This window comes from Papilio polytes, unplaced genomic scaffold (genome assembly GCF_000836215.1).
Source record: "Papilio polytes unplaced genomic scaffold, Ppol_1.0 DF820678.1, whole genome shotgun sequence".
Classification (NCBI taxonomy): domain Eukaryota; kingdom Metazoa; phylum Arthropoda; class Insecta; order Lepidoptera; family Papilionidae; genus Papilio; species Papilio polytes.
Genome location: NW_013528526.1, coordinates 562,276 through 582,657, shown reverse-complemented (window position 1 = coordinate 582,657; position 20,382 = coordinate 562,276). Strand labels below are relative to the sequence as shown.

Sequence of the window (20,382 nt, the reverse complement as noted above, 5' to 3'; positions counted from 1 at the left end):
GGAGTGTTCCAATTTGTATCCGGGGCAGGATAGATACGAAGTGTCCGCCGGAGAGGATATCTGCGTCTCGGTTAGAAATAGCAAGGCCGGCACTGTTTATGACAAAATCCTTTTTAAAATTGACAAATTCAAGAGTAGGTAACATTCGTAGAATAACTGATTCTTTTATCAGCTTGTTAAAACATGTGAGTATAGAACTCACGCTAACAATTAACATATTAAACATCAATAGAAATTTTGTTAACCCTTTCGGTATTCACGAGAGTAATTTTTATGATTATTTTGTACGATTTTCTATAGAAAAATAAACAGCTTCCTGTCGATTGCTATATCAATATAAACAGGAAGTGACACAGATAAGGTTATACCTAAAAGTGACCCATCTGTAGGTGATTAGACGCTTCCATTATTTAATTTAATTGTCTATTCCTATGGGGAATTAAATTAATAAATCTTATAGAGGACTAGCTGTTCCCATGCGACTTCATCCGCATAAAAGTATAAAAATTTCATTATATTGTTTACATATGTCAAATTATCAATTGCAAATGTCAAAATGACATGACACGATGCCAAACCATAGCAACATTTCTTCCTTGATGTTGGCAACAACTTATGATCTCTTTCCCACATTAGGGTTTTTATCCAAAATATATACATCTAAGTTTAACGGCGTGAAATGTAGCGTAAAGCGTGACGTAAGTTTTTTTTTTTATAACATAAGGTGACAAACGAGCAAGCGGCCACCTGAATCCGCCAAAATGGCGAAGCGACCGCTGCCCATAGACATCCGCAATTGCAGATGCGTTGCCTACCCTTATACGACGGAGGAGGAGACGCATGTAAAGAGGACATTTCCCCTTCCTATGCATCTCCTCTACCGTCAAATCCACTTCCCCTTCCCATCCTCTCCTTATAAGAAAAGGGTGGTAAAGGGAAAGGGACTTAAATTAGACCTCCGGCACCACACTCTTCAGACGAAACACGGAACTGCTACCATTTCACGCCTGTCTTCTGTGTGGTCGTGGTATTACACCGGGCGTGCCGGCCCATTCGCGCTAAGATGTTAAAGCGGGCACTACCACTGTAAAAACCAGTGTAGGGCTTTTTATTAAAAAAAAGAATTATTCGAAAATATGCAGTGATTGCTGATATCTTAGGCAAAAAAGAAGTGTGTGTTTACGCTTTATTATAATAGTATAGACAAGCATACGCAAGGATACCTGGAGTTGATATAAAAACTTGTAAATAGAGACCATATTTTAATAACAATCGAAATCCATTCTTAACTTTAGGAGTTAACTTAATTTAAAAATTTTAAAGATGCAATAATAAAAAAAATCTAATATATTGTTGTTAATGCACGCATCCTAACACGTACCCACACCACACACAAATACTCATGCTCAAAGGTACCTAGTAACTAGATTTAGAAAAGGCACTGTTGCCTGTAACACAGATTTCCACCATTTTTTCCAAAATGGAATGCTTTATGCATTCTACCATGCCCCGGGGGGAGTGCGGTAGTTACGTGGGGTTCTCCTCTTACGAGGCATACCCACTAAACCCCTTTGTTCCTCCAACACATGGGGGCAGGGTCACGCGCACGCTTATGCTTCCGTCCGCGACCCCGCCTCATAGATTTCCACCTACCACAGGTGGCAGAGACCTCAAGAAAATGTAAAATCTTGTGGATTAATAAAGCATTTTCATTACACAAGTTCACTTAACACTAATCAACTCCTTAAAAACATAATATAAGAATTTGGTTATCTTTCACCTTCTGTTGCTTCTGCCCACGCTACATCAGTCGTATCCGGATTTAACGAAACACGTTAACTGGTTTTGTCTGTTCAAAATAACGATTAACGGCTAATGCTATAACTGTTATTTCATGTTAAACGTTAATGTCATTAAACTTTTCCTGTATCCGTTTACAATAATAGAATACTAGATTTAAAAAAAAAACTAAGTAGCCTATGTGTTCTTCTTTTATAACTGGACACAAACAACAATTGACACCATATACAATAAAATAACACAAGTGTTCAAGTCACGTTTAACAAGGAGTTAATAAGGAAGCGACAAAAATAAATTCTGCTATGCATTGATTGTATTCACACTTGTTATAGGGGACATGACTTATGTATTGATAAAAAAACTTTTATCCATGAATGTCATTTTATATCTGTTATCTTTACTTGGAAAAAATTAAAAAAGCATTCTGACGACTTGAGTACCTCTTTCTTTTGGATAGTCGGTTAAAAAGCAAATGTTCCTGTGCCATTTGATTTTTTTTTATTATATCGTGTGCCACGTGGCCTTAAAAAATATTTAAAAAATGTTAACTAATCTTAACATTAGTTTAAAATCTCATTAAAAAAATTTTCTTCCCGTAAATTATGGAAAACCTAGCTTTGATTATTAAAAACGGTTAAATTACACGAAGTATGATTCAGACAAGATTTTACGCTTGTAGGGCCGGGATGCGTGCGGGAGATTGTTACCACGACAACGGGGCGAGATGGCGTCTATTTCCGTCCCCCGTTCAATCTCGCAACGAATTCCTTGCAATATGAACCGATGTTATTTTGCCCACATGTAGTTAGAATGGCCGACATGCGTATATTTCGAACAGTTTGGCGTTGAACTTCTTGGTTTTATGGAAATAATTTAGTCGTCATGACAATTTTAATATCGATTAAACATTTGGTAAACGTGGTTTTGGATGCCGAACACGTATCTTTATATTTTACTAGCTTTTGTCCTCGAGTTCATCCGTGCGGAATTTAAAATAACTTTGTGTTCTACCAGACTATGTTTTACAACTAAATTTAACCGATAAAACATTATTTTACGTTTGTTGAATTAGTAATTGGCTAGATGTCGACATATTTGGGTTAAATTTATTATTATTTACACTATCTATTTGCATTGATATATTGCAACTCTGAATAATTACAGCCCTTACTAATGGTTATATAGATCTGTTAATTAAAACTACGCCCCGTTTACCGGTCGGGGGACGGTCAAAGTAATTGTACGGTAACTCGAAACGCACGAATTAATTAATTCCTTCGTAATCCCCTAACCTATCGCACTTTGTGTACTATGACGTCATTGCTTTGTGTACTTACACAATAAATGTTAACATCCCAAAGAGTAAAAACACAGATACAATACTATATGTACTAGTTAAAGTTTTTTGAACATAGAAAAACTCCGTCCACATCACAAATGTTTATGTCCACTAAGTTTTTAAATAACATGTTTTATGGAGAATTCGAAATTATGTAATTCATAACATTCGACTATAAACATCAAAGGAAGACAGAACTTTCTTACAAAGACACTCAGACTGCTGAATTTTATGAGCGGAAACACATTTTTAAACCGGTTATAACCAGCGAATGTCGCAACATTAACCTGTCATCAAGGGTAAAGGTTAAAATATCAAGTCATGTGGTTAAGACGAGGTGAACCGTGGACTATCTTTTGTTTACGTTACCAGAAATGAATCATAATGTTATTGTTATACGAATTATGATTAGTCACGTATGTATTTAACCTTAAAATGTGAGTTAAACGTGTTTTTAGAAAATTATAAATAATACATTTAAATGTAAATAAAAATTGAGCTTTTATCTTCGGCTTTTTATCTATACTTCTATACTAATATTATAAAGAATGATTTGTATTTTTGTATGTATTGAAATAACTCAAAAACTACTTTACTGTATTAAAAGTTCTTTCACCGATAGAAAGATAATTTCACTGTGAGTAACATAGGATATACTTTTTGTTATTTATTAATTTCACGAGGACGAATTTGCCAGCAACAGCTATGTAGTTATGATATTTGCGAGTGAAGAGAGAGAAAGCAATATAGGTTGTTGTTTTAAAATGATATTTTTACACGTGATATGTTAAGTATTCAAGTAAATGAATATTTTCTAATCTTACTTAGTTTTCTTAGTAGCTGACAGTAACTTTCTATTGAAACTTGTTACTTCCTGCTAACGATATCTGCTTTACTTAGAATACGCAAAGTTTCTGTAGATTTGGATTCTATTACTAATAAAGTTATTAACATGAAAAAGAAAAAAATTAAACTAAAAAATAATAATAAACTCATGCTATACTTATCTATAAAAATAATATTTTACTTGTTAAAACTACTTTATAGATTTTTTTTTATTAAAAAAGATAAGCGTGGAGCTTTGATAGTGTACAGTCAAGTTAAAGTATGACCTCATTGTCTATGGCAAACGATGCTATCTAGTTTACGAAACCATTCTCTATTTAAAACCTTGAGTAAAAAAATCTGTTATCTATATAAAAGTGATCAAGATTCTTTCATCATTCAAAGACTCGATATCTTTATAATGCTAATAATATTTTAAAATTTATTCTTAAGACATTTAGGGCCTTTTCCACCAAATTGTAACAATCGAACCTGTAACATATGTGATAGAAATATCGGTTTTTGTTCCCTTATCTGACAGTGACGTCATTTTTAAGCTATCTGAGTCTTTATCCGCCATTGGTGGGACAGACCCTTAATAAGTATATACTAGCTCTCGACTACATTTGAATAGAATTAAAAAATGTAGTAAAAAGTATACTACACTAGCAATGTAGTTTTTACTGGCAAAGAGTTTTTGAAATCAGCCCGGTAGTTTTAGAGTGTAGTCATTACATACAAAAAGACAAACCATTTCGATTTATAATATTAAATTATTTTTTTTACTATTGTAGCATCATGGTAAATGTTGAAATAAGCAAAAGGTGATAAGTTCCTTGTAAAGGAATATTAAAATGTTTATGTAGATATAATTAAGACAGTAGGGTGTTACGGTTGTTAGTTAATCAGTCCAGCGTGACTTGGAAGAAGTGAAAAATTACTTTATAATTTAACATAGCTACAAAACACGGTATAAAATGTACTTGAATTTCGTCACCATATCTTAACATTTTTTTATCTTGATGGTACAGCAATCGCTTCAAAAACTGTTCACGTATTTATCACGGCTCTTGTTTATGGAAGTTTTTTATGTGTTTAAAGATCTTTTAAAAAATAGACGTTAACTCTTGGACTACAAACTGTCCTACATAACTCGAATGCGCAGTGCAAAAGTCTTCTCTTAAGCTATTCCCATGCGGCTTCATCCGCATTATAAAAACTTTATTTTATCGTTTACATTTGTCAAATTATCAATTACAAATGTCAAAATGACATGATAAGATGACAATCCATGGCAATCTTGTTTCCTTGATGTTGGCAGCAACTTATAGTCTCTTTCCCACATTAATATTTTTATCCAATTTATTTACCCACTAAGTTTAATAGCGTAAAAATATTTAGCTTAAAGCGTGACGTAAGTGTAGGCCTTTTTATTAAAAAAAAAAAAGAATTATTCAAAAATATGCTGTAATTGCTGACATCTTAGGCAACAAAGAGTGTGTGTTTACGCTTTATTATAATAGTATAGATTTAAATTTGTTATAATTAAAAACAGCCTGTTTAACTTTGATTGGTTTGTTACCATCAGAAACTTACAAGAAGAAAAACGGACCAAGAAAGGCATCCCAGCCATGTAAACCGACTGTTATTGTATTGACATTCTTAACATGTGTGTTGTCTCTCGTTTTGTCTAAACAATTACATATCTAAAGACGTTTTTTGCGACATTTTTGAGATAAACTCATGCATTTATCTGGTCAACATGTCTATGCGTCGATCATTGATAAAATGAAAAATATCAACGCATCGGTAGTAACTTGATGATACAAATAAGGACACCCTAGGTCCCTGATTAAAAAATACGTCAGAGGAAAAAAAATAAGGACATACCCGTCGATATCGTGCTATTTAATACATTTCATTAATAAAGTAAAGAGTTTTCATTAAATTAAATACTCACGACATCGTGAAATTTAAAAAAATAATAAAAAAGTATAGCCTATGTTACTCACTATTAACGTATCTTTTTAATGGTGAAAGAATTGTTTAAATCGGCCAAATAGTTTTTGTGTTATTTCAACATATACAAAAATACAAATCTTTATAATACTCTTTATAATGTAGTCTCTCTGTTGCTGGCGACTTCGCATGCGGGAATTTAAAAATTAAAAAAATACATAGCCTTTGTTACTCGATGATAACGTAGCCTTTTAATGGTGAAATAAGTTTTGAAATCGGACCACTAGTTTTTGAGTTATTTCAATGCATACTAAAAACCAAAATCATAAAAATACAAATCTTTCCTCTTTATAATATTAGTATAGATATAGTATAGATTACAGTAATGGCCGTCATATTCTTAAGCATGATTTTTAGATGCTCTATTTAACAATATACTTTGTTTCAATATTCTTATGTACAAAGTTAAAATGTGTTTTTGAATAAAATTTTGTATGAAACTATGATTGCGGTCGTTCTCACATTTGTGTCGATGCTATCAGCTCCCCTTCCCGCGTCCTCAGGGTCGTCCTTATACCACTGATATAGAAACACCCGCATTATAGACCGGTTTATTTATCAGATTCGAAAGTCAATGTGTTTTTAACATATGAGGTAGTATGTGACAATGTGTTAAAACTTACAGATAAATTGCAACGTAATCATTACTTAATTAAGAGTCAGTCCTACCACATTCTTGTAAATTGTCAGATAATAATCCAACGTGTAATATGTGATGGGAAAGATTTTGTTACTCTATCTGACAGTGTCGTCATTTTTAAGCTATCTGAGCCTCTATCAGCCAGTGGCGGGAATAGACCTTAATCATACTAAAATTATAAATGCGAAAGTTTAAATGTTTGGATGTTTGTTAAAGTTTGCAGCCTTAACGGCTGAACGGATTTCAATGTAGTTATTTAGAGGTTACTCAATTTTGTATTTTTTCAATTTCACACAGATTCGCGGGCGAAAGCTAGTGTTAAAGTAAAGTATAGCTGACTCTCGACTGGTTAAACGAAGACAAAAGAGTTGGCAACTCACGTGCGTCGACCCTATTAAAGTGTAGGTGAAAACGTCTTACCCTCTTGATATAAACAACGCAAACCAAAGTGGGAGCACTGAGTCACAACGAAGGTGCTTCACCCTCGGTGTTTACGTTGGAATTCTGCAAATGTTTATTATTATATCTGCCCTCTGGATACCTTCAGGTAGAATTAGTATTAATCTCGTGTTGTTTGTTAAGACTTTAATGTGATTTTATACCACGATATATAAAATAGTGTAAATAAACTTTAACATGTCGTCGTATATAGAAAAATGTCATTTTTAAAAATTTCGGAAAATTTGATTATTACTAAAAAGGGTAACAATACTTTTATCTATAAAAGATATTTTAAGAAATTAAACGTGAACTTCATGTTACGCTTATTAAAGCTAAATATTGTTAACAGTAGGCTCTTTTTAGTAATAGTCTAATTTTCCGATAATTTCGAAAAATATCTTTTTTTTAATTGACCATACGTTTAAAACTTATGGAAGTACTACTAAAAAGGAAAGAGCTATTGTAGCCATAGCTTACACTTGTAGCCCTCTCACTCGGGTTCCATTTTATTTTGCATGCAACAAGACTCTTCCGCCCTTATCATAAGGTTTTATTTTCTTAATTTTAACTGCAAGGTGTACAGAAAAAACGCATTCCTGTTCTAGTAGTACTTCGATGATAAAATTATAAAATCGTAACGTTTGTCATTTGTTAAATTTGAACTTTTAAGAAGATAATTATTGTGATGACATCAGCTTTGACCACTATCATTGCTTCACTTTCCATAATACGGTCTAACGCACATTTATTGTATTCTAAAAGCGCACTTCCTCCTTAACGTCAAGGTTCATTATGGTAGGATACAAGGACTTTCACTACTTCAGTTATAAAAAACCGACCGATAACCGTTTAATGGTTTCTTATCTTTATGGCACTTAAATTTAATGTGAACACTTTAATTACTTACAACTGACCGTGGCTTTGAACATGACATGTAATACGGAAAAATAAGAGTTACTAGCTGTCGCTCGCGACTGCGGCGCGTAAATTTAAAAACAGTGGAACCTCGATAAGTTAAAGTCCAAGAGAAACACAAAATACTTTAAGTTATCGAGGTCTTAAGTTATCAAGGGTCTATGCTGTAGAGGTTTTGGGCTCTGATGGGAAGGGGACGTATTATTTTTTGAAGTTATAGAGGATTTTAAGTTATCTAGGTTCTACTGTAAATATAAAAAAAAACATAGCCTATGTTACTTGATAACGTAGCTTCTTAATGGTAAAAGAATTTTAAAAATCGGTCCAGTAGTTTTTCGGTTATTTCAATACGTACAAATATACAAATGTTTCGTCTTTATAATATTACTATAGATTAGACAAATTGTGGTGATGTCTTTTAGTAGTAAACCGCCCCGGTTTTCCTCATACATAAAAGTGAATAAACACGTATTTTTCGCTGATAAAAAACAAGTTGTTGCATCCAGTTGTTTACAAAGGGGTTTGCCAATTAACATAAACATCTTTTTATTTGGGTTTCGGTGTAAGGATGAATAGGCGCTATTCTTAGTTGTTTCCTTCTTTCTCTAACATATGCCGTTCGGAGATGAGATTATGTATTCATTTTAAATTATGTTATTTTTTATGTTGTTGTCCCATCCAGAAGGATTAAATAACTTGTAAATCCATTCTCATATTATAAAGAGCATAGATTTGTATTTTTGTATGTATAGAAGTAACTCAAAAACTACTGGACCGATTTTAAAAATTCTTTCACGAGAAAACCTTTCTAAGGGTGAAAAAATAAAGTGTAACATAGGCTATATTTTTTATTATCTTTTAATTTCACACGGACGAAGTCGCAAGCAACAGCTAGTTTACTTAATAAGTAGTGACTCAATTACTTGTTGACATCATTTGACGCGTTTGTTGAATTCTTTATAGCTTACGTTAGCACTTTTAGCGATTGTTTTTCATATAACTGCGTTACAGAGAATGACATGAATAATTTTGCATATTTCGATGTGTTTGAGATTTTTGTGCCATAAATAAAATTCAATAGGTATTGTGGGGCATTTTCTTTTATTTTATAATTAAAACTCTATTCGTTTTACACATCGGCATTATAATATTTGTAAAATTCTGTATTACTGTATAAAAAAATAACTTCGGCTCTTAACTTCGCCTAAAATAAAAAAAAGTTGTTCAAGACATACAAAAATTTAAATCTTTCATATTTATTGGTATAGATAAAATGTTTTGTGATTTACATACGATGTTAATTTATATTTGAAATTGCCGGTAACAAACAACACAAAGAGATCGTTAGCTGAGTTAATATTTTGATGTAGTTAAGAACAAAACACAAACGATAAAGATTCACTCTGTAATAAAAAAAACATGACAAAAACTTCATATTTATAAAATTAACCGCGCCGAAACTAGGGAGTAGGATAAGTAGGAAGATGATTCATAAAATTAATCTTTAAATATCAGCAATATTAACTTTAAAACTATTATATTTCAACAAAAAAAAAAACATATTTTGTAACATTATTTGTAAGGTGACCCTAAAAATTCAGATAACATTTATCTTAATGTGACGTTTGTTTAGGATGTAACAAATATTTTGTACTAATATATCGTTTCAAAGAATTTAACGATAAATCTCTCTTGTTGCAGTATTTATCTACGGAGCCATGCCGGCGACGTTATCAGTGCGCGAAGGATCATTCACTCGCTACGCCGTTTAAAACATCTTGATTATAAACGTACATCCCATATTAAAACTTTAAAATTTCATAAGAGAAATAGTGCACTAACTTTGTGGGTGTTATTTTGTGGGCGGCCATTTTGTAGTGCAGTGAACTCTTGTGACAAAATGGCGACAACGGGCAGTGAGATGTGGCTGCAATGGTTCGCGTGCTGCTACCAACCGGCAGCTCAGGCGCAGCGCACGCGACGGAGAATAGACCGCTCTATGATAGGAGCACCTACGAATTTCCAACATACGGGACACATAGGTAAGGCACTTATTTAGGTAGATTGCAGAAATATAGTCATCATTCATCCGCGTGAAATAAAAAAACAAAAGTAGCTTAGGTGTTCTTCCAGACTATGCCTAACATATATGCCAAATTTCATCGAGATTTCAGTCGATTAGTTGACAAACTCTAACAATCATAAATCGCATCAAACATTCGCATTTATAATATTAGTAAGATAATTCCTAATATAAGATTAAATTTTTACTATTACATCACTGCGCTTTAAGGTATAGTCAATTATATTAAGATTTTAACACACACATTAAGAATCCTATCAAATTCTTGTAAATTGTCAGATAACAATCCAATGTGATGGAAATATCGGATTTTGTTACTATCTGACAGTAACGTCATTTTTAAGCTATCTGAGCCTCTATCAGCCAGTGGTGGGACAGGTCCTATATCTAGTAGACATAACCCGTTCTTTAATTTCAAGAGGAATACAGCTTCTCCATTCTGTTACTGCTCAAACACAGATGTTTACAGTGACTGAATAACGAAGCTAATGATTTTCGATTTGTTCCACTTTCTTCACAAAAACAAACTACAATTGAACATAAATTTCCACTTGACGGCTGCTTGATAATGAGCATTATAAATTCACGACGACAACTGATGTCCGAAAAACAGGTCCTTATGTTATCTAACTGATCACATAACTGCGCTTTCACGTAACCGTAACGTCCCATAACTTTAAAAGTTGACATTTAACTTTGCATTGTTTTACAATCCTAATGTTTCTGTTTATATTCTGAATCGTTTTTGTCCCTTGAATTTACAGACAAATTAGCAGCAAGTAAAATTGTACCTTGTTCTTCCAATCGCATTTTTAATTTTATACATACAAGAATCTTAGATACAGAAGTACCGTTTAAAACCACCGTAACGGGAACATATGAAATTACGTAGTTGTAGAAATTATTATTTAATTGTAAATAATTATAATTTGAAAAACGCAGTTACAGTTCTTCTAGAATTGTATAAAATAGAAATTTATCTGACAGATAATTTCAACGTTAGATAATAAAATCATACCCACTGATCCCAAGAGATTTAAAAGCGGATACGAAACTAATCAGTTATTTTGACATTTTAATTGTAAACATAAATATATATATTAATATATGATTATAAATGATTTGTCACTTAAATGCACAAGACAGTGGACAAAGTGGGGTCGATAAACTTAACCACGCATGACGCACACATGCGCAACTTGCGACACTCATAATGTGCTTAGTAAACTTTTTTATTCGTACATTGTATCTATTTATACTTGAATAGATGAAGACTTTGCGTTATAACACTATTAACACGAACAACCTTAAAAATATAAAGAATTTTGTAAGATTGGAAATGATTGTACTGTTCATTTCGATGAGGATGAAAGGGATGACTTAGTAATCATATTTCAGTGAAAACCCACGGTAAGATAGCGTGGCTGATCCCCGTTGTTACCTTTGCCTAACTTTCTCTACTCTGATCTGAATATCGTATTGACGTAACAGTCACAAGCCGCTGATCCGAGATATCTTATCCAACTCTCGTGTCACTTCAAATCGGATTATCTATCATCGATGTATCGATATCGCGATATCATATCGATATCCCGTAACCTTCTCGAATGCAATGTAAACGACCCTATTTGAGGCGTATGTAGAAAATTACAATATCATTTGCATTTGCCCATAAAATAGGTTAATTATATTAAAAACCTTGATTAAATTTCAATTCATTAAAAAAAAAATTACACCTTGCTACAAAAGGTGCACCACATCTGCCACTACGTTCTTAATAAATAAATCTGTTTATTATTACTGTGCAATATTTAGCCCTTATTTTCATAACGATAAATTGTTACGCACAAGTCCTGTAAGTAAAGCTAAAATAAGCAAACCCTACACCAGACCAAGCGATGACCATCTTGTCCAAGCACGAAGCGACACAGCTAAATTTAAGCTTTATACTATGATAATAAGGTGTGTTCTATCTTCACTGCTTACATAAAACCTCATTACGATTCAACGAAGATGCATATACGAACCGAATTCGGCGTCAGACAGCCGGACGTAGCGTAGAAAGGGTTGCCAACATTAAACATTGATTGAACAAAAACAAAATAAAAGATATGTAACTTGTAAACTTAAGACTCCTTGGACGACGAGGAAAAAAGACGTCCGAACTTAGTAAATACCACGCAGTTTGAGACGATGAAATCGACGTTAAAACGCGTAGTAAATATTGGAAATTAGAAGTCATGGCAACCCTAAGCGCAAACATTGTGATACAATAAACTTAAGATGACGCCGCAACCACAACTAAAACTAGTGGACGCTATCAGGATAGCCCATTTTCATATCTACTTAATATAAAACAATATAAAAAGAGACACGAGTTACTACCTCATAATGTCTTTGTTGTTTCTTGAAATAAAACAAATTACTGTTAACTGCACATCAAACATTCTATAGTTCGTTAACTTAAATTTTACCTATCAGCATTTTAACAAGAAGAGTTACGAATTCGATAGCGTCTTTTTCAACAGGAAGCGGATAGATGTATTGCAAACTTACTGGTAAAGCAACACTAACAAAAAAAGCATAGAAAAACCTAATAACTTTCCGCCAATTAATCTGTCTTCTGAAATTGATTGCTTTTGATAATTACGATAAAAATCGACGCACGACAACTCACGTATTATTAAGTCTAGATTGCAATAATCTTTTAATAAATGATTATAAATCTCTAGTTTTCTTATAAAAACAAAGAAAGTAAAGGGTACGATTAAAGAAACAACACAAGGAGTCCCTCATTAGTACTTATTATTAAAAAATTTCTGCCACAGATAAACAAAAGTCATATCAATCTAGCTAATATAAATGCGAAAGTTTCGACGGATAGGATGGATGGATGTTTGTTAGAGTTTGTAGCCTAAACGGCTGCACGGATCTCGAAGAAATTTGGCTTAATTGTAGCGGATAGTCTGGAAGAACACATAGACTACTTATCTTTGTTTTAATTCCACGCGGACGAAATCACGGGCGAAAACTAGTTAATCATAAATCCAACCTAAAACACCAAGCGACGCATTTCGCAAACGCACATCTTTGATATATGCCACGCTATAGGGGGATTAACCTGGTTAAAAATAGAACTGGCCACATTAAACTATTTCTGGCCATCACACGCGGACGCTGCCGAATAATACAAACGATTATAAAAAAAATATTGGTTATGTGTGTATTAAAAATCAACCGTGATCGTGACTTACGTCTTCAATACTCTTGTTACCTTGAGCTCTTTTTTGTTTCTTTATAATACAATTTTATTATTCGTAACTACTTAAATAAAACAAACAAAAAATCACAAATCGTGATACACGATAAATCAATTACATAACGATTTATTTTTTTAAATGTCTATGCTTAAAACAGTCACTCTTTCATCTTAAAACTTACATAAAATGACAGAAATATCGAAGTATTATGTTAAACAGGATTCCAATTCGTTTAAATCCAACTATAATTTATGTAGATATCTAGATATTTTCTGATGTTTTAAATTATATTCTTTGCAATGGACAATCGTATGTTTATGTCGATGCGAGTGTCGGAAATAGCGGCAGAGTTCGGTGGCTTACTGAGTCATCGCTAAGGAAGCAGTACTCATGTAGGGCTACCCGCGACTGGACTTTAACTTGGCTTTTTAACATCATATTTCATACTAATATTATAAAAGTGAAAGTTTAGATGGATGGATGTTTGTTAGAGTTTGTAGCCTAAATAGCTAAACGGGTTACGATGAAATTTGGTAGAAATGTAAGAGAATACTCTTGAAGAACACATAGGCTACTCAATTTTGTTTTTTATTTTGTTTCACGCCGTTGTAGTCGGGGGCAACAACTAGTCTGCTATATTTGCAAATAACTTGTACAAAACAATTTAATAAAACATTTTCAAAATGTTTATCACAATGTTCTTGTATCTTCGTTATTTGTTTCTTTTGTATAACACAGCATAAATTTTCCTTAACGATACTTTCCAATGAAAAAGCTAAAATATTCCAAGCGTTTACCTTAAACTATATTATCCACGATTTATTCAGCATGCCTATATAATCAAGCCTTTGTTTGCTTACGGATAAATATCTACTTGCAGTAGGAACTCGGATAAAAAAGTGCCCGTAAATACAAAAAAGTGAACTATTAATTACAGCGCCATCTAGCGATTATGTTATCAACTTTTTAAGAAACTACAATAAGTACTCCTCGTACCTGACACCAGTAAAAAGCTTTTAGAAACCCGTATATGAAAAATGATATCAAATACAAACCATTGGGCCTACATTATAAATCAAACTGAACAATAGGTACAATGTGATGTCCTAAATGTAACAATAGAATTTAGTTTCCACGATAGTCGAAGTCACCATTCTGATTCTTCACACCTTGACAAATGAACTGAAAGCGAAACTTGTGCGAATAAGTTTCGCTTTTATACCTTGAATACAATAAGCGATAGAAATTATTTTTTTTGAACATAAATAAACAATAACACAAAAGTAATCATAAAAAAAATGTTTGAATCTAGAAACACGCTTATAACTATTATAAAACGACTCCTTCCTAACTATGCATTTGAAGCCAAAACATCTTTACAATATATAATAAACTAACTTTCGCCCGCGACTCCGTCCGCGTGGTATTAAAAATAACAAAACCAAGTAGCCTATGTGTTCTTCCAGACTATCTTCTACATTTATGCCAAATTTCATTGAGTTCCGTTCAGCAGTTTAGGCCACAAACTCTAACAAACATCTATCCATCCATCCATCCATCCATCTAAACTTTTACATTTATAATATTAGTATGATAATATAACATCTCTATATATCTATACTTCTGTACTAAAATTATAAAGAGGAAAAATTTGGATTTTTGTATGTATTCGATTCACGTAAAAACTACTGGGCCGATTTTAAAAATTCTTTCACCATTATAAGGTAATTTATCTGTGATTAACATAGGCTACATTTTTTTTTATTATTGTTATAATTTCACGTGAAGTCGCGAGCAACAGCTAGTATGGAAAACCTTAAAGATTTTAGAGAAGAGATATAGTTTGATTTTGCATTTAAATAACAAATTAAAATAAAATCATCATCTAGAAGAAATATTTCTCGTTAATCTGTAGATGTGTTTACAGAGTGTTTTTGCATTAAATCATTTAAGAACCATTGGCCACGGGAAAGTATACGAGAGGCCGAGATTGCTAACTTTCTAATACGTATGATGAGAACCTTACCTTGGTAATCTAGGATGGAAAACGTAAGGTCATAGGTTTGAATTCTAGATAAGTTTTAACTTCATCGTAAATTAGAAAATATTAACGCAATATGCGTTCATGTCGTGATATTTTTAATTAATTTAATATTTAGTAATGTTTATTACTATTTTGCGAATAATTACATTATACAATAATGTTACTTTAAATAATGATTTTCTTGTAATAACTTTGAAAGACACTGCCTAATAGATTATAGGAGTATGCACAAGTCCATCTATTACAGCTAAAAGCTCGTCAAATTATAAAACTTTCAAACCATAATAAAACCATTAATGTTATAGAAAACGCCTACATTACATTTGACCTTAATGATGATATCCAGGAGTTATATTAAAGCCGAGTTCCAGTTCAAAATCTTTGTACGGTTAGCTATCTATCAGAATTGTACATATTAACTTCAGACTATTTCGTAAAAACTACGATATTTCTAATGTAAATATGAAAAAAATAAATGCTAAGTAGGGAATTTGTTTTGTTAGGTTTACACTTACATATCTTACTAACATTACAAATAAGAAAGTTTAGATGGATGGATGGATGTTTGTTAGAGTTTGTAGCCTAAACGGCTGAACGAATCTCGATGAAATTTAGTATAGATGTAGAGGATAGTCTGGAAGAACACATAGGCTACATTTTTTTTTAAATTACACGCAGATGGAGTCGCTAGTATTACATAAAATTAATACAATAATGTCTGCTTGCTTATTAACTTGATGTAACACTATCCGACCCAATTCTGGCAGACACAAAACATCGTTTCATTTTTACCGCGCTCGGTTGCGCCACTCATATGGGTCACGACAACAAACATTAATCAAGCACAGCTGGTTTATTATTACAGAACCATCAGTGTTAGTTTCCACAGTAGAAAGTGAATTAAATTCATCATTTGTGTAGTCCAGACACAACACGCAATATCAATTAGATAAACTTTTACAATCCATTCTTGCAATTTTAGTTCATTTCCCCTTCAGCTTCTATAGGGAAGGATAATTTGAACTGGGTCGCCTGTATCTTAAGGACACACACATTTTTTTTCTTTTTATATTATAAGGCGGCGAACAAGCAAGCGGCCACTTTACCTGAATCCGCCGAAACGGCGAAGCGACATAGACATTCGTAATACCGGATGTGTTGCCTACCTTTAATTAATGAAGGAAGAGACGCACATAAACAGGATATTTCCCCTTCCTATGCGTCTCCTACGCCATGTTACCTTCCCATCCATTTCTTATAAGACGGAGGGAGTGACAATATACCATAGGACGTTGTATTTCATCGGTGCCCAATCAATACTATATATATGTTGTTTTCCGGTCTCTACCACTGTTAATTCTATGGTCAATCTGCCCATACTTACAGAAACATCTCTATATTTATTCACCAGTGGTAGTGCCCGCTTTAACATCTTAGCACGAATGGGCCGACACGCCCGGTGTAATACCACGACCACACAGAAGACAGGCGTGAAATGGAAGCAATTCCGTGTTTCGTCTGATGAGTGTGGTGCCGAAGTCCTAATTTAAGTCCCTTTCCCTTTACCACCCTTTTCTTATAAAGAGAGGATGGGAAGGGGAAGTGGATTAGACGGTGGAGGAGATGCATAGGAAGGGGCAATATCCTCTTTATGTGCGTCTCCTCCTCCATCGGGTAAAGGTAGGCAACGCATCTGCGATCGCGGATGTCTATGGGCAGCGGTCGCTTCGCCATTTTGGCGGATTCAGTTGGCCGCTTGCTCGTTTACCACCTTATATTATAAAAAATAAAAACCCTTTGTGTATGTTTTATCTCACACTATTGAATAGCGTATTAATATGCAATAATTACTTTAATTGTCGTTTGTACAAGAATGTACACGCTTTACCTTTCTAGGTATAACAGCTCGATTGGTCTCACGATACATTCGCCTCTACTCTATTGTAATGAGAATACGTGAGATTTCATGTCAATCCGTTTGTTATAATGAGTGTTATAGTGCATGCACAACTTTGACTAAACTATCGCACAACTGTTTCGTCTCGCTTTGATTCCTATAAGCTTTTATGCAAGCTTATGTGCAACTAAACAGTTGGCTGCGAAACAATCGACAATCGCACAATAGTTGATCTAAATACACACAAAAAACTTTCAACAGCAGATGAAAGGAAAAAACGAGTTTTATTTGTGTTTCAGTTGCATGTTGATTAAAACGTTTTGTTTTTTTATGTCTATATTATATATTGCAGTTTTTTTATGTCTGATACTAAATTTTATACAGTAAGAGGTCAGGGTCACGACAATTTCCTTCACAATATGACCTCTGGGGACCTTGGCGTAGTCACGAAGATTCTGCCACTTAAGTACATTTATATGTACAAATCCCAGTACAGATAAATGAGGTAATAATTCAATTCAATTTATATCGAGTATTTGGGCAGCCCCTTTGCCTCCTTCCTTTCCTACGGCAATTCCTACAATTTACCTGTCTGTCTATTATTTTTAATAAAATGACACTTTTTTAAACTAGAATTACTTTAATTTTTTTTTCATATTGCTTGTTTTTCATAAATAATTATTTCTTTCCCTTAGACGTATATACGCTGGCTACAATTTCTTATTTTCTATCTGACATACACTTGAATAAATAATTTTTCTATTGTTACTTGCGTATGCAAAAATTTACTGACGTATTATTTATTAACCTCATTACGATAACTTGGATTAAAACTACAATGAACTAATTTTTATAATTAACTTTCGATTGGAATAATCTTTACAAAAATATGTATTTATCTATGCATTGTTGTATAAACGATTACTTTGTTTCATCATCAACTTGCCCTTATCCCTTACGGAGGGTCGGCACAGTATGTGCTGCTCTTCCATACATCTCTATCAACCGTCATATCTGAATCCACTCTGGTATATACGATTACTTTGTTTCTTGTATATAAAAGTACTATTTGATTTATTTTTAATTCTTTTGATACCGTCAAGATAACCTTTTAAGGTTATATGAAAAGTAAATGAACGATTATAAAAATTAATAAGATTAGGAAACGGATGAGACTTTTAACTATAGTGTATTTATGTTTATAGTTTTAGTTATATACTTTAGTGTTTAACATGGTTTTAATTATTTGTGACCTAAAAACTATACTAATACTACTCGTAATTATTGAAAATTTAAATTAGCTAATTTTTGAATATTGCTGCTGCTATTGCTCGCGACTTCGTAAAGTAATAAAAAATATCGGTCCAGTACTTTTGACTTATTTCAATACATTCTAAAATACAAATCTTTCCTTTTTATAATATCAGTGATAAAATGATATTTTTTATAAGTAATTTTATCGCTACATTAGATTTAGAGAAAAATATTCTGTGTTTTGCTAATTTTTTTTACCCGAGACATCTTCACACAAAAAGCTTTTTGAGACATGCTTAAGTAGACAAACTGAAGTTTTCTAGTACTATTCTAGACGTAAATAAGATAATAGTATACATAACAAATATGCTTATGTTACAAAATTATAAAGTTTTGTCTTAGTAAATATAAAAGCGTAATTTTACAGGGATGGATGGGTGTTCGTTTCTTTGTAATTTTATTTGATTTCAACGACATATAGTAATTAATCTTATACTTGATTTTTTAAAAAAGATTTACATGTTCCATTGCTTTAAACATTGTGCGTATATAAGCACTATGACTATGACATTCAGAAGACCGCGACCTCGTCGTCGACCCCTCGCGTGCGTAACCACCATTAAAATAATTTTGACAATTACGCTATATTCCTTGATGACACGCTATCAATGTAGCTATATTTTTAACCTCATTTAGCTTTCGCCCGCGAATCCGTCCATGTGCGAATTAAAAAAAGTGCTAAAAAATCTATGTGTTTTCTCTACATCTATACCGAATTTCATCGAAATTAATTCAGCCGTTTATGCTACAAACTAACAAACATCTGTCCATTACTTCCATCACTATCATTAAAAAAATCTAGACGTATTTCAGTTTACAATTCTGAATTGTTTATTTGTAAATGTAATAGGTATTGGTTGTCATTCCAGGATCTACGGACGTCGATATGCCATCGTCATTGCTGCACACGATACAGAACCAAATGCAGAGCAAAGGTGGCTACGAAATGCCTTATGGAGTTAAGGTAAATTTAAAATTTATCTTAAAAAAGACTAAATACTATCGTAGAACATAGTACTATTTTGATAGTTTATAAAAAACAGCAACAGATATTAACATTAAAAAAGGAATAAAAAACAATGGGCTTTTTTTAAATAAGTCTAAAAGAGATGATTCAGCCGCGCTCCCTTAGCCAAGGCCATTTTTTTACAATAATATACTCGTATTATTCGTAGTTTCTATTCAACATAATAATATTTTTATTCGTCTATTTTAATGATTTTTCTAACTAAAAATCTTTATATTACAGGTGTACTAATGCTGTTTGGACTTTAGTGAACCAACCAACGTGTTATCGTATGATCTTATATACTATATTTATTATTGAAAATAGAAATTAAGTTATAATTTTAAGATACAGTGTACATAAGTCATGACCGAATTCGGTGAAAAAAAAACTAAAAAAGTTACCTAAGTGAAAACAAGTCCTACGCACAAGGTTATACATAAAATTAAAATAAACAAAAACTTCGGCTAACATAGCAAGAAAAATAACAAAAAAACCTTACTATTGTCTTTGGGTATGAATCATAAATTATCTCCAATACAATTTTTTTTTTTTAGTTATTTTTCTAGCAAACTGAAAATTGTTAGTTAATTTGTTTACAACGAAAATTTTGATTTTACATAATTAACCCTTAATTCAATCGTGTCATGTATGACGAACAGCTAATTTAAAAAATCTACTAAACCAGTTTATTTCATATCCAAAAATATGACAACTAAAAAAAAATTTTTTTGTGCAAAAAAACTCTGTCCACTTAAGGGCATATGACTCACCAAAAAAATCAGTTTTTTTTTGTACA

At 32.6% G+C, this 20,382-nt stretch overlaps 1 protein-coding gene across 1 annotated transcript in view; it reads left to right on the top strand.

The window, feature by feature from the left end:
* LOC106110373 (CDC42 small effector protein homolog) overlaps positions 1-19,974 on the top strand; it is a 26,290-nt gene extending 6,316 nt beyond the window's left edge. The window contains exons 2-4 of the mRNA XM_013292193.1: positions 9,681-10,021; positions 19,447-19,541; positions 19,827-19,974. Of these exons, the coding sequence (XP_013147647.1) occupies positions 9,880-10,021; positions 19,447-19,541; positions 19,827-19,835 (246 nt within the window). The 5' untranslated portion in view covers positions 9,681-9,879 and the 3' untranslated portion in view covers positions 19,836-19,974. The remainder of the gene's footprint in view (positions 1-9,680; positions 10,022-19,446; positions 19,542-19,826) is intronic.
* Positions 19,975-20,382: the final 408 nt, after the last annotated feature.